The sequence below is a fragment of the Osmerus mordax genome, chromosome 26 (genome assembly GCF_038355195.1).
Source record: "Osmerus mordax isolate fOsmMor3 chromosome 26, fOsmMor3.pri, whole genome shotgun sequence".
NCBI lineage: Eukaryota > Metazoa > Chordata > Actinopteri > Osmeriformes > Osmeridae > Osmerus > Osmerus mordax.
In genome coordinates, this window is record NC_090075.1 from 9,778,981 (window position 1) to 9,795,134 (window position 16,154).

General features: G+C 41.4%; 1 protein-coding gene across 2 annotated transcripts in view; it reads right to left on the reverse strand.

The window, feature by feature from the left end:
• The window catches only part of negr1 (neuronal growth regulator 1), a 202,339-nt gene that overhangs the window by 140,655 nt on the left and 45,530 nt on the right, over nucleotides 1–16,154 (reverse strand). For both annotated transcript variants that reach the window (XM_067230073.1, XM_067230072.1), the window contains exon 2: nucleotides 15,471–15,709. In XM_067230073.1, coding sequence (XP_067086174.1) covers nucleotides 15,471–15,709 — 239 coding nt within the window. The remainder of the gene's footprint in view (nucleotides 1–15,470; nucleotides 15,710–16,154) is intronic.

A 16,154-nucleotide genomic window follows, 5' to 3' on the forward strand; every position in this document is an offset into this window, starting at 1 on the left:
TTCATTCAACATTTATGAAACTGATCATGATTTAATTTCATATACATAAAGACGAAATAAGTTCATAGGAAGGTAACTACTAGAAGTATTTCATTTGGTTCAATAATGTAAGGGCTAAAATGGTTAAATTTGTAAAAATGTTATTTTATTATTTCCATGTAGATACAACTACGGAGCCATGCGTTGTTCACACCGTACAGCTTGTAGTGAATATGGTCCAGAAGGAACCCCCAATCCGAAGGCTGTTGGAGAAAGTGAGGCACTTGATGAACACATTTAGGAAGTAATCTGTCGCCACAGAGCGGCTGCTGCAGAAGTGTGCTCTGGTAAAAGACTGTCCCACCAGGTGGTCAAGTTGCTTTGCTATGATTTCACGCTGTCTTGAAGTCAAGGACCACCTCACAACTGTGGCTGAGTCCATGTCCATGGGCTGGGACAGCCTGCAGCCCAGTGAGTGGCAGAAGATCGGGATGCTGAGAGAACTTCTTCTGCCATTTGTGGAGCACACTAAGTCACTTGAAACTGACACTCAATCACTTTCCCTTATTGTGCCAGCACTCCTGGATCTCAAAAAACACCTGTCGGGAGTTCTCGCTTGCACATGGGCAAACCTACAGAGATGCAGCTTCTCTGGCTCAGAAGATGCTGTCCAGCATGGATAGGTGCTTTAGTGTGTTTCTTGACATAACGGATGACAACCTCTCACCACTACCTGCAGCAGCATGCTTTGTGGACCCTTGTGTAGCTGAAACCCTTCTGGAAAATGATGACAACGAAGTACAGAATCTTGTTAGAAAGGCAGAGGAGTACATTGCTCATCTTGTGCTACAAAGAGTGCAAGTACGAGAAGAGCAGTTGACCGATGATGAGCTAGTCACAAATGAGGGTACAGAGGCTCCAGAGTCAACCCCCGCAAAATGGTGTCAATTTAAGTTCTTCAGTGCTAATCGTCCATCGAGGCCCAAGACAGCCAAGACAACAAACATTAGGCAGGAGATTTTAAAATATAAAGAGGGGCTGTCTGAAGGCCGATATATGCTTCTCCGTTTTCCAAAAAGGGGCGGGGTTGCCGTGATAAACAGGACGAACAGAATCCTTTGACCGCCATTGCTTTAAGTTTTTACAATTCATATTTCAGCTAAACAGTACATGTAAATCAGCATCTGAATTAAAATGTGACGAGAAATGTGCAGTGTAGTTGCTGAAAATGTGCATATTTTATTGATGAAACGGCTAATTTGTAAATGTGCTCCGACTTCTCCATAACCTAGGTAAATAAACACTCTTCTAGGGGTTAATTGTTTTCAGCACCCACAGCCTACGGAGATACCATAAACGCAGTCTATCCGTCGGTATCCGTATGCCCGCCCATCCGTTAACGGAGTCGGAGAAGCATACTGCGGCCTTGAGTCCCACCAGACTGCTGCTACTAGTGCTGAGGTTGAGGAATCTGGCATCGAGTATTGGTTAAGTAAGGGATAATGCCCGACGAGGTGTCCAATATCACCTGATAATGGACGATGCGGAGGCGTGAACGGTTGCTTCCGCGGAGTCCATTATCAGGTGACATTGGACACCTCGAAGGGCATTATGTTTCTAGGTTGAGAGCTTGGGTGACTGCAAATTTCCTTCTTCTAAATTTGGATAAAACCGAGGTTCAAATTTTCGGTCCTAAAAAATATAGAAATAATTTTTCCAATCTGACCTTAGACCTAGACGGCGTCAAAGTCTCTCAAAGCCAGCTAGTAAAAAATTTAGAAGTCACAATGGACCCAGACCTTTCGTTTGAGTACCATATTAAGCAAATTACCAGAACTGCATTTTTCCATCTACGTAATATTGCCAAAATACGTAAATTTCTCTCAAAGGATGATGCCGAAAAACTAATACATGCATTTGTTACGTCCCGATTGGACTATTGCAATGTGTTGTTCTCTGGCCTCCCAATTACCCACCTAAAAAATTTACAGCGGGTGCAAAATGCTGCTGCTAGACTATTGACCACATCAAGAAAGTTTGATCACATCTCTACACTGGCTCCCTATCCAAGCCAGAGCTGACTTCAAAGTTCTACTACTAACCTACAAATCTCTGCATGGATTGGCACCACTGTACCTCTCCGGTCTCCTTGCACCCTAGTGCCCCGCAAGGACACTTAGATCTCAAGATGCCGGCTATCTGGTGGTTCCCAAAGTTAAGAAAAAAACAGCTGGAGGTAGGGCATTCTCATATAGAGCACCTCTTCTCTGGAACAAATTACCCGTCTCAATTAAGGAATCTGATACCGTTTCGACATTTAAAATGAGGTTAAAAACGTTATTGTTTAGTCAATTCTACGACTGTTAAAGGTAAGTATGTTACTAGTTGGAGGCAATGGGGGACGGGTTGCTTTCATCCTTATTCTATAAGTATAACTTATTTTAGAGTTCTCTTCCCCTGGAACAGATTTCATGTTCCAAATGAGGGGGGCTGTCGCTGTCTTGGTGTGTGGGGTTGCATCAAACTCCCCTTTTTTGCTCTGTTAAATTGCTGCACCAGTCCACACTTGACCGGTGGGGATCTCATTCTATTATGACTGTAACTGTTAGCTGCTCCTGGCATTTTCTAATCCCTGCTCTCCTCTCTCTGTCCCCCCCCACACACATCCCTTGTGGTGTGGGGGGTTTGAGTTGTCAACACCTGCCTGGTCGTCGGTCAGCCAACGCTGGACCTGGTCGCGAGTCTCCCGGTCCTGTCCTACATCTATAAAGTTGAACAATGGATTTTGGTGTTTTAAAAACCCATCGACATTGTATGACTATGTTTAGCCTGTGTTCTGCTCCTCTCTCTCACCAACCGTCTCTGGAGGAGGGGATCCTTCTCTGAATTGCTCCTCCCAAGGTTTCTTCCATTTTTTTTCTCCTGTTGAGAGTTTTTTGGGAGTTTTTCCTTGTCTTTCTTGAGGGTTTAGGTTGGTTGAGGGGCAGTTCTATGGGCATATGTGAAGCCCTCTGTGACATGCTTGCGTGTAAAAAGGGCTATACAAATAAATTTTATTTGATTATCCCGCTTATACCATGGTCACTTGCCAACAATATTTTTTTACAAACATTAATTAATGTTTTCAGGTGTTTTGCAATAGAAATCTAACGTTAGCAAACTCTGATAATTCTAGTCCGCTCAGCTCATAGAACCAACACCGGCTTTCCTTTGGCTGAGCTATTAGCCCGAAAGCTAACGTTATGCTAGCAAGATTCAAAGGCAATAACATTGTGTACGGTTGACAAACAGTAAATATAATTGTACAGTATGTTTGAGAAGAAGATTGTCTAGCTAACCAGCCATGTCACTATCCCAAAATCAATCGATTTTCACGAACAAAGTATCGGCCATATGCTAGTACTAGGCTACAGTACGGCCGCAGCCTGTGGAGCGAGTTGAATAGCAAATGGATGAGAGATGACCGTATCAAAGTTGACATTTTCTCCAAACAGTAATTATAATTTGACAGTATGTTTAACAACATGACTAGCCAGCTATCGAGCCATGTCATTGTCCCCAAATCAAAGATAAAGATAAAATCAAGATTTTTAAGAAGAAAATAATCGTCCTTGTGTAGAGTTGCTGCTACTGTCGTGTTGGCCGCAGCCTGTCTGCAGTAGATTGAATAGCGAATGGGATGTGAGATGAGCGGTTACGTGACACTGACGCATTACATTCAGAAAAGTAACATTTTTCAAATAGGTTAAAATAAATATTGAAGTCACTCATTGTAAATACAAGTTAGCTTGTTAAAGTCTTTCAAAATTGTAAATGGAGGCTTTGACTCCGTCCCTGTTGTTATGGTTACTTATTTCAGACACTTTTTACAGGCTCATACTATATGTAGCCAGCGCAATAATTTAGAACGGTGAAAAGACAGTTTTTGGCAATGACGTAGTAGGTGTCCGTTATCACCCGATAATGGACACCCCTGCAGCCAATCAGAATCGAGTATTCACCCAGACCATGGTATAACTCAGTGTTGTTCCACTGCGTTTCCAACACTGAAACCTCTGGCCTTGGACCTCCTGGCGATGCCAGCCTCTCAGGCATTTACAGAGAGGGTCTTAAGTGTAACTGGTTACCTCTCTTGTGGCCGCAGGAACAGGGCTAGGACCATTTTGGAAAGAAGCGCTTTCCTCAAAGTAAACAAGCCTAAGTAGTAGTTAATGGCTGGCCTGAACAGACATGCAAGAAGCATGCATGTACTGTACAAACACACACAGAGCATTTTGATAAGTAAATAAGCATTGGTTGATTCTGATTTGGTTGTGAAGACTTTATTTGTATTTTTATTTCTGAACAAATATATTCAGGTAGTTCAAGCCAACACAGTGTTAACAGCTGAAGGTGTAAACTTTTAACTGTTTAACCTATGTGGGTTTTATGGCAATCAAACAGAGATACTCTATCTGTGCCAGGCACCAGAGAAAATAAAATCTGATGTCAAAAATATAGCCAAAGAGTAATGTGTACACATCCAGGAGGTTACAGGTAATGTAGTTGCTGTTGAGACTGCTGATTATTTGGTTCAGTAGTTGGCATAATTCTTTTAATAGTTTTTATGATGCAAAATCTGACTTCAGTTTACAAGTAACAGACACACACATTTTATTTGCACTTTTTAGTAGCTCGAGCATTCAAGCACATTGTCTCTCTTTGTGAAACTGGAATGTATTACTTTTCTGGCATTGTCATGTGATGCTAATTTATTTATTTTATTTAAATTTGTGTGTGTACTTCTTGGTCAAATAAATATGTTGTAAATTCAAATCAGAGCGCCTTCTGTGTCTGGAATGGATGTATTCTTAAGTCTATAAGGTAAAAATAATATAACAACCTTGTTTGAAATGGGTTTGGCTAAAAGAGAATTTTGGTTTTGTCTATACTACTAGGTACTTCTAAAACTAGACGAAAATAGTCATGGATAATTCGGACTAAAATAAGACTAAAATGCTCAGACTTTTAGTCGACTAAAACTTGACTAGACTAAAAATTGTATGAACGTGACTAAAACTAATAATAACTCAAATGACAGATTGACTCAAGCCTTCGGCGAGCACAACCAACTAGAGAGGGTACAATTTCTGGGGAAATTGTAGGGTGTGCTTGCTTGCGTCGGTTGCAGGTGGGTCCGTCCCCTTAAAGATCCTGTAAAGCAAATTCCATGATTTGCTTCTCTGTACATTATATACGTGTGAAATGAGTTCAGTCAAGACAATCACGTATTAGATTTGAGCATTTATTGTTGCATGACATGGACATGTAGAGTAACTTTGGTGGAGTGGATGATCTAAGGGAAGCACTCCCTGCCTCCTTGATGCAACACATACATACATGACATATGAGGCAAGGAGCAATAGAGATATAATTTCCCTGGTGGATAGAACATACAGACAGCATGGGGGAGAAGTGGATGGTGGAGGGTGGCAGCAGCACTGATCATACAACAAATGGGCTGTGTGTGTGCGTATCCGCGCATCTTTTAAAGAAGACTTATCAATTGATATGCGCCAACATGGGTGTGGTAGTGGGCGAAGGAAATGAAGGTGGAGTAAGACGTCTTACGTCCCTGATTAATGGATGACGCGCGCTGCCCGATTGCCCTGCCTGAACTAGCTGCGCTTATTTCCTTAACCCTTGTGTTATCTTCGGGTCATTCTGACCCATTAGTCATTGTGACCCACCGTCGTATTGCGACAACTTTAGCGCTTACAAAAACAAAGTTCACCCCCTACATTACGAATGTTAAAAGATGTTTGTTTTTTTTTTGTATTGGGTAAAATTGGGTAAACACAACGATGGTTCTTTATGAACCTTTGGGTCATGTGACCCGAAGGCAGCACGAGGGTTAAAGCATGAGCAAAGCGCGAAAACTTGGTCGCACTGAAATGTGGAATTAGACCGTAGAACAGTTTCTCTTCCGTTTTCAGATCATGTTTTAATGGGCGGAGCCAAAAAATCACCTATCTACGTCATTTTGACCCATCTACGTCAGATCACTGAATGGCTCCTCCTGCTGTACTGTTATTGTAGCCTACATCAGCTAGCTAGCTAGCTCCAGGATGTCTCCCTCCACCCGCAACTGCATCTTCCCTGGATGCAAGAACTTCAGCTGCGCTGCAGCGCTATTTAATTTCCCTATTGACGAGGGAAGGAAAAATAGGTGGATTGATTTTGTGAAGAGCCACGCTAATGGAAAGCTTCGGATAAATTCCAACAGCCTCCTCTGCAGTGACCGTTTCACGGCGGATAATTTTAACATGGACCAGAGACAGACGGGGTTCAGGGACACAAGGCTTCCCTTGCAGCGCGGAGCCGTACCAAGCATCGCCCTCCCTGCCGTTCCTCCTCCGGTCGCACTTGGACCATCCACCGCCGCCAGCAGTTCATCACTCAGTTCTGTATGCTTGTTATAATTATACTAGATACCTCTGGAAAAGTTATCTCTGCTATGAGTTAGTGCAAACCGCTAACTTTATATTAGGCTACTCGGTGTAGAATGATGGTATTTTGGTGAAATGGTAGCTAATGTGCTAGAAGTAGTTGGAGAGCTCACTGTCTGCTGTCTTTGGTGTCCATTTTTACTCCTGTGTTACAGCTCAGGGGAACATTTCATTTATATGCATCTGTATGTTTCACTCATTGAACAAATACATTTTAATTCTGTTTTGTTCGGCTTGACCTAGCGTCCATTATCTGGGTCATAGGTAGGCAGCGAGGGGCGGAGCTTCAGCTCCTTCAGGCGACGCCACCCCAGTCTCAAGCAGGGAAGACTGCTGATTTTCTCACAATTTCAAAGCCTAATTTAACATATTTGTCTATGTTTTTTTTCATTTTAATTTGGATGGGTAGCTAATAACAAATTTTTCTGTGGTGTGGTGAACTTAAAACTCATTTTCAATTCCACTTTACAGGATATTTAAGTGTTTCTCTTCTAGTGACATTTTTCAAGCATTCAGCCTACTCATATTGCGTAATTCATTAAGAACCCCCTTTGAAACAAGCTACTGTAACAACGTTTTCACCGGCAGTATTTCAGATGGAATCGCAATTCAAACAGCACCATCTGCTAACTGAAAATATGCCCCCAAAAATGTATCTAAGCTTGACATCTATTTAGGGAGAAATGGCTAATGCAAAAGAGGTTTGCTACGAGCAAGCTAGTTGCGGTGGCTAGTGAGGAGATTGTTTGAAAGCGCCGGAAATGAGAATGTTTCTTTTTACATAAAGTTTAGGCTGTGGCACTGAAGCCAGCGACGCAACACACAAGCTTGAGTTTAAATTAGTAGTGGGCATAGATTATTTTTTTTAATATAGATTAATCTCACTGTAATCTTGGCGTTAATCTAGATTAAAATGTCTCATTTGAATTCCGCCAAAGGCATTCAGAATATGTGTGCTACCCAAATAATGACTAAAAGTAAGTCTTTGAGAACGGGTTTCTCAAGCCAGGTGGCGCATTAGACCAGGGGCTCATCTCCTGTTTCCAAAATGCATCACAAACTGCTTGAGAAAGCTGTTCTACTATGATAATTGGTGAGGAAAATTATGTTCAATAAGATGTACTTGTGTTTATTAACTGTTTATTAGATTAGTTAGCTTGGCTGATAGCTCTGTGCTGACGGGCTTGCCTCGGTTGCACTCAAACATTGTAGTTTGACGACGACTCTTCCCCTGCGCTACATCAGGGCTTGGCCCGGCATCTTCCGCATTAGCTAAGGGATGCTTTGCGTTTAGGTGGTATTTGAGACTGGAAGAACTCCTACAGTAAACTAATTCCGCATAGCACAAGGTGCAAACAACCTTAGTCTTGTCGAGGTTTCCATTGGGAAGCTTCTTAAAAATACATTTTCCCTGAAGCAAACCAGGCGGCTTCATAGCTGCATCCATGTTAGCACGTCACGTTTGATGTGATAATTTCATACACAAGGCATACACACAGGTTCGAAGATTGGTTCTTGCCCCCTACAGTGAAATTCGGCTAGGTATACATCCGCGCTAAAATATCAAGGTGAAAGTCATCATAGCTTGCGTAGTATAGACCCAGCTCCCAACCCAACTTTGAGAATAGATTAATGGCGATATTTTTTTTATTGCCGATAAGAGTCGCAGCGCGTTAACGCCGATAACGGCCCACCACTAATTTATTGTGACATACTGTTTTGAATCCTCATCTAGGAGTAGTTGCTGGTAAGCATGGCTCATATCCAGCTTCGTGAACAGCTGACCTCCAGCCAGTGTTGCAAACAAGTCGTCCACCCGTGGCAACGGATACTCCGCCAGCTTTGAGACTTGATTCACGGTCAGCTTGTAGTCTCCACAAATCCTTGCGGTTCCATCTGCCTTCAAAACAGGAACGATGGGCGCTGTCCACCTTGAAAACTGGACAGGCTCCACGATGCCAAGCACCTGCAAACGTTCCAGCTCTTCCTTCACTTTGCTTTTCATTGCATAGGGCACCACTCTGGGCTTAAAGAAACGTGGCGCTGCCTCGGGGTCAACATGAAACTTCACCGTCACGCCCTTAAGTGTGCCCAGTTCTTCTCTGAACACATCACTGTAGCGTTGCAAAATGTCCTCTGTGGTGTGAGCATACTTAATCTCATGCCAATTCAGTTTAACTTTGCGAAGCCAGTCCTGATCCAATAAACTAGGCCCCTTACCCTTGGCTATTACACATCTGCCTTGAGCCCTCTGACCTCCAGCTGAAATGTTCAAATCTAACACCCCCAAAAGAGGTATAGCCTGACCTGTGTATGTCCTTAGTCTGAGTGTTGATGTCTTAATAGGAGGTGGTTCGTGTCCCCATGTCCTCCTGTGGGTCTCCTCACTGATGACTGATGCTGTAGCCCCAGAAACAATTTCAAACATTATGTCCTTTCCTTCAACAGTCACTGTTGCATAATAGGGCATAGACGGTTCCTCATCGGTATCCACTGCAAACATGTTGAATGCACAGGCTGCATCTCCTTCATCACCTTCAAGATAATGGGTGGGCGCCTGATTCTGCTGGGCTTTCCATTTTTCATTCTTTGCCTTATTTTCAACACTCCTGCACTTTTTCGCCTAGTGTCCCTTTTTATTACAGGCATGACATACAGCTTCTTGAAATTTGCAGTCATTTGCATAGTGTGCCCCTCCACACCTAAAACATGGACCACCAAAGACACGGACCACGAAGAATGATATTTCGAGTTGGAGCTTTAATATGAAAAAGCAGAGGTTGCCATACAGAGAAACTCAGGTACTTTTCTTGTGCACAAAACAGGGATTGAGAACGTGCTAAACTGGGTTTAATATATACTAGAGCTCCCCCTAGTGGTATAAGCCACAGAAACATTACACCACTATCCACAACCGAAGTGTGTTACACAATTCTGTAAGATCGCTTATACTCGTGCATTGCTCTTGGTACCCAGAATGCCCTGCGGCAAGCTGAAAAGCTACTAAGTTAAGGTTAGCTTAGTTAAATAAGCATTGTTTGGAGTTCTATCGTTTTGTTTTGATATGTGTAATGCTATGGTCTATAGTTTAGATAATTTGAGTGTTCACCCTGATTGGGAATGCTGTGTAGTTAGATAGCTATCCAAGCTGTCCGCTGCAAGTAGTATGGATTTCCAAGTAAAACATTGTGAGCATAGGACCGCTCAACGTTGGATGTGCAATGGTAAAGTTTGCATTGAAAGTGCGACTTGTATTCCATTGCGGCTTGTACCCCGATTTACACGAAGTGTTCATTCTGGGGGGGCTTGACTTAAATTCCAATAAATACCTATCTAATACATAAAGTAGCATAGCAGAGCAATAATTAAGTATATTGATAATAAGCTGTAAAGTACTTTCTTATTAATTGGAATAAGCCAAAAGTATAAATAAGCATGCTATAACCGCAATAATAATATATTTATAGTATAATACTTATATATTTGTAAGACACTCAGAATACATTTTAAATGTACTTCTAACACATATAAGGTATACTTGATGTTCGCTTATCAAACATGAATATTAGTACATACACAGCCATATACATAGTGTACAAAGTATACTTGAAGTTGTTCCACTTTAGCACATAAAAGTACACTTAATACATTTTAAATAGTGCTTTTCTACAATTTAATTCCAACTAAAATATATTTAGTACAAAATTAGTTTTTCCAAAATAGCACACTTCAAATTAATTAATCATTCAATAACTTGAAGTATACTGAAGATTAATCAGTCTTCAAGTATACTCGAGTATGCTAAGATTTAGTATACTTAGCATATTTATTTTTTACCTGGGTAACTAGATCTAATTAGACCATTGCATTTTTTATGATGTCCCTGTGTGTTTGTTTATACTTTTGAGTGGGGACAACAACGCAATCTTTTCAGCCGAAATCAACGTATAAAATGTGATGTCGGGCTACTAGACCAACTGTGGTCTAGCCTATCCCGCAACGTGTTTGACATTTAGCCAATATATAACATTTTGCTGAATGATTGAAGGGCTAGACAACGAACGCTCCAATTAAATAATCAGCGACTAACAACACGGAAATAAATGACAAATTGCCAAAGACACATTCATTTTAAGACTGTGCCTTTGCTCCATTTAACAAGCACCATCTAGCGATCATTACATGTCAGTAACAACGTACCTGTCTTTAGACTCATGGGTCAATTTGACCCCTAACGGTGCTGACTCTGCGTTTCTACTGTGAATATGCCTTACCTGTTCGTAGTATGTTTTTATATTTCATTTTAAGCTGCTGCCAAGTGTGCTTTGCGCCCTTGGGATGCACCTACATGAACATGATATTTTATTCAACCACTTCCACCACTTTTTCACCTGTAATATTAACAGACAGAGTGGTTAAATGTTCAATGTATGGATTAGGCTACTGCATTCAAATGTATGCATTGATTTGGCCATCAATTGTCTCCCACTCCTATTGTCTCTCCTTCGCTGCTACAGCCGTATTGCTTTTTACTGGAATATATGCTCAGATTCACAATAAGCACTAAATACTAAAAAGGTGGATGTTTTTTGTTGCCGGGTGCCATGGTGGATCCTAGTATTGGAGTTCCATTGATGTTGGCTTTTAATTCACGGGCTTAACTCAGAGTGGATGTACTCCGAATTGATTTAATTAATTCAAATCAGCTTTTCTGGAACCGAAAAGAGTTTCCCATTTTAGGGTAAATCAACTGAAGAGTTCAGAGTTAGGTTTACAGTTTGTTGATCCCGCTTTCTGGAATACCTCCCTGCATAGGCGATTCTAGGTTTTAAAACTGGGGGACGGTGTTACCGTATTTTACTGAAAATAGGCCGCATTTTCTATAAGCTGCATCCCAACTGAATGGTAACTTTGTTTGTAAATTTCACTGGGTCTTGCAGCTGTTTGATATACTGAAATTATTGTTAAATGTTATGTTCTACTAGCTATTTCCCTACCGTAGCAAGTCATTGTATTTCCAAGCCCTGATAGTGTAGGCCTAACTGAGACGACACAGTAAATAATTCCTCTTTCAGTTAATAAGCCCCCGTTCAAGTGTTGAGCATTAAATTAGCTGGTCTGTAGAGATCTTGGGATGAAGCCGGGCTATAAGCCGCCTTGAAATATAAGCCGTACAACCACAAGAAAACTTTAAAATTGGGGTACAGGCTGCGGCTTTATTTCCAAAATATGGTGGTGATTTTTATTTAGCTTACCAAAACATGCTCAAAATTAATACTAGATCTTAAAATGACAAATTAATCATTAGAGTACAACAAACCATGATAGAACATACAATCAGTTAAAAATGTTATAAAAACATTTCATAGGTTTTTTACATTTTATTTGAAAATGTAAATGTTTTCATCCCAACTGTGGTAAATCAGAATCAGAAAGGGTTTTAATTGCCATGAAAGTTTGCACAGACAAGGAATTTACTTTGGCCGGAAGGTGCATACATTAAACATATAGGAATTTTAAAACTTAAATACGAGGTCTAACTATACTAAAGGTACCAGTCTAACTAATACTAAGGAGATTTATAATTAACCAATATATATAAAATAAAATATAAAGTAGCCATAATTTACAATATAAAAATACAAATAGTGCAAATTGCAATGTGGCATGGTGTCATTGTGCAGTTTGTTATTAGAGTCAGTGTGAGCCCTTGGCCTTGTTCAAGAGGCCAACAGCGGATTGGAAGAAACTGTTTTTGTGGTATGGACTGCAGCCTTCTGCCGGAGGGGAGTGGCTGAAAGTGTGTCCAGGGTGGGAGGAGTCGGCCACAGGGCCGCTCGCCTCAGGGTCCTCGAGGTGTGCAGGTCCTCGAGAGGAGGCAGATTACAACCAATCACCTTCTCAGCAGTGGGGATGATACGCTGCAGTCTGCTCTTGTCCTTGGTAGTGGCAGCAGCGTACCAGATGGTGATGGAGGAGGTGAGGATGGACTCAATGATGGCTGTGTAGAAGTGCACCATCATTGTCTTTGGCAGGTTGAATTTCTTCAGCTGCCGTAGGAAGTACATCCTCTGTTGTGCTTTCTTGGTGAGGGAGCTGATGTTCAGTTCCCACTTGAGGTCCTGGGAGAGGATAGTGCCCACGAAGCGGAAGGACTCCACAGTGTTGACTGGGGAGTCGCACAGGGTGATGGGGATGAGTGGGGCTGTGTTCTTAGTGAAGTCCACAACCATCTCCACTGTCTTAAGAGCATTTAGCTCTAGGTTGTTCTGGCTACACCAGGTCACCAGGTTATCAGCTTCCCACCTATAGTCAGACTCATCCCCGTCAGAGATGAGCCCAATGAGGGTGGTGTCTGTTTGACAGACGGATGACTGGAGGTGAAACTGTTGGTGTACAGGGAGAAGAGCAGAGGGGAAAGGACACAGCCCTGAGGTGATCTGGTGCTGATGGACCGGGAGTTAGAGACTTGTGTTCCCAGCTTAACACACTTCTGTCTGTGATCCACCTGCAGGTGGAGTCAGGCACGTTCAGCTGAGAGAGCTTGTCCTGAAGCAGGGTGGGGATGATGGTGTTGAAGGCAGAGCTGAAGTCCACAAACAGGATCCTGGCGTAGGATGCTGGGGAGTCCAGGTGCTGTAGGGTGAAGTGAAGGGACATGTTCACTGCGTCATCCACAGACCTGTTTGCTCTGTAGGCAAACTGCAGGGGGTCCAGTAGAGGGTCTGTGATGGATTTGAGGTGTGCCAGCACCAGGCGCTCAAAAGACTTCAATACCACAGAGGTCAGGGCGACGGGTCTGTAGTCATTATGTCCTGTTGGCCTTGGCTTTTTGGGCACGGGGATAATGGTGGAGGACTTGAGACAGGCTGACACATGGCATGTCTTCAGGGAGGTTTTGAAGATGGTGGTGAAAGCCGGTCAGCGCAGTGCTTGAGAGTGGCTGGAGAGACAGCATCCGGCCCTGCTGCTTTGCGGCGGTTCTGCCTCTTGAAAGTCTGTTTACTTCTCCCTCCTGAATGGAGAGAGTCATCTCTGTGTTGATAGTCAGTTATAACTTATATAACTGACTAATAACTTATGTTGAGATTTTTGCTACCATATGCTTAATAAGCAGTAACTTCATTTACCAAACACACCAGGCAAGGATGTAGTCAAATCTGGTATCAATGAGACTGACATTTACACATGCAATTTTGAAAATGTACATTTTATACTTTGACTGCTTTAATGTAGCCATATGTTTGTGGTGAGAGCTTCCACCTGGCACCACTTCTTGTCTTGAGAAAGCATTAGATGTAATGTATTAATTTAATTTAGCAGACGGTTTCATCCAAAGCAACATACAGAGAGGAGTTTAAATCTGTAACCTCTGAAATATTCAGGCAAATGCTCTACCATTGAGCTATAACAAAATCTCTTTTGGTATTTGGTTGCTGCTTACCCCAACATTAGCCTCTACCAACATCTTGATATTTGATTTGCACTGGAGTAAATCTTATATCTGATGACGTATGTTCATGATGTATGTTATCATACATCATGAACTTACTATTACATAATAAAAAAAATATGATGTTACTGTGTTGTTACTTAATTGCAATTAGAACTTTTTTTTAGGGCTGCAACTAACGATTATTTTAATCATCGATTAATCTGTCGATTATTTTTTCGATGAATGGGATAAAAATTGGGCTCAAGCCTTCGGCGAGCACAACCATTGTTCTCTCTCATATATATTAATTATTTTTTTTCCACCCCTAAGGATCCCTCAATATTTTGACTACATAGACAACGTTGGTGTCAAAATGTTGCTTGTATAAGGATTTACTTTCCGTTGCACGGTTTAGGCTGAAATTAAGTTTTTGTGGCGAAAAGTGCCTTGTGTGGCAGAAGGGACCTCAGTGCTAGCCTAACACAACTTCAGCACACGTTAGCAACGACGCATAGATACGCCGTTCTAGTAAGACAGACATCTATATTAGCGAGTAGTCAGCATTAGTAACTTAGCTAAAAGTCTAGGAAAGTTTGGCGTCATGGAGCTGACCAGCTAAATACTTATTTAGCACTAGCGTTGCTTCCTGCATATACCTACAGCTGGCAGCTGTGCTCCATTTTGCTCCTAGATTCAGACCTAACCCCGGTAAATTGTAGAGCTAGCTAACTACTACACTTCTGTTGTGTGGGAATTGCAGCAGCTAACCAGTCGAAGGGCGTACAAAAATACAGGAACACATCCCAAAATTCCCCAGAAATTGTACCCTCTCGTGTTTAGTGTGAAATGCTCCCACACCTTGGATGACTTGGTTGTACTGATTTCTCTGCCTCTGCCATGTGTTTCAGAACAACTTTACGGGTCTCTCCGATGGTCTTTCCTCTACCTCCGCTCTCCTCTTTTTTTTTTTTTATCTGCTCTACGCTCAAAAAAATAAAAAAAATAATACTGAAACATCTCTGCGACTTATTGAGCGGCTTAATAGTCGCGCGACACAACAAATCGATAATGAAATTCGTTGCCAACTCTTATCGAATTTTATTGATTCGTTGTTGCAGCCCTAGGATTTTTGAATACAACTAATGCTATGATCTTACCTTAAATTATACTTGCACAACCTACGTTATGGGAACCATATAATCTTCATAGTTTATTGATAACCCCCAAAACATGGTGTACATGAGAGAACATGATTAGGCAATCTTTGTTAAAAGATAACCTTCACTACAAAAGAAATGTATCAAACTGTTTCTCTGATTGAGAGTGAAAATGAATGACAAATGGTTCTCCTAAATGTAACCATTAGCTACCCAGTATATAATAAATAATATACTGGATGTTGTCAGAGATTTTTTAAGATATAAATTTATGTAAGCTAAAAGATCTGTAAAAGGATCCAAATGATACAAACATCATACAAAAACACATACACTTTTAAAAAGGAGACAAAGTATTCTACTAATTACCAACTGTATCATACACACAATAACTACACAACGGACACCTACCTTTTACAATTAAATGGAGGTGCTTTGGTCGTGGGTTGCGTTCACTCTGAATGGAACAAGTGTACAAGCCATCGTCTGTTACATCCACCTTCTGTATCTGCAAACTGTACTCGTGTTTGTCCCCCACACTTGATACAATGGAGACACGTGGGTCCACAGACCATTTGTCATTCCCTGCAAATATGATGCTGGACCGGTTCAGCCAAGCTCCTTTTGAGATCCCATCCAATAGGTAACATCTAGGAGGACAAAGAGAGCAAGGAGGACATCAAGAGCAATCCTTGTATTAGAGTTGTATAATTACATCAAGATAAAAAGTTGCTAAATAATAAACACAGGACAGGACACCTCCATCTTCTTAACATAATGGACTGAATGTTAAAATACAAGTAATACATTTAAAAAAATGTGGATGCTGCTGGAGTGGAAACATTTGGACCAGGTAACACTGTATACAGGGAGGTACATCCTCATACTGTAATGTGTGCTCCAAGGTCGTAAACTACAAATATATATTAGGCTGTGTTGGGATTACAATGCATTAATTACTTTTGCCAAATGGCAGTTTCAAAATCTAGTATCCATGCTGAGCACACATTCTGTATTTATAGCTGTTAGAGAAAATATGAGCATATGAATGCTTGAGTAACATGGATTTCATCATCTTATTCTCATTAATTAAAA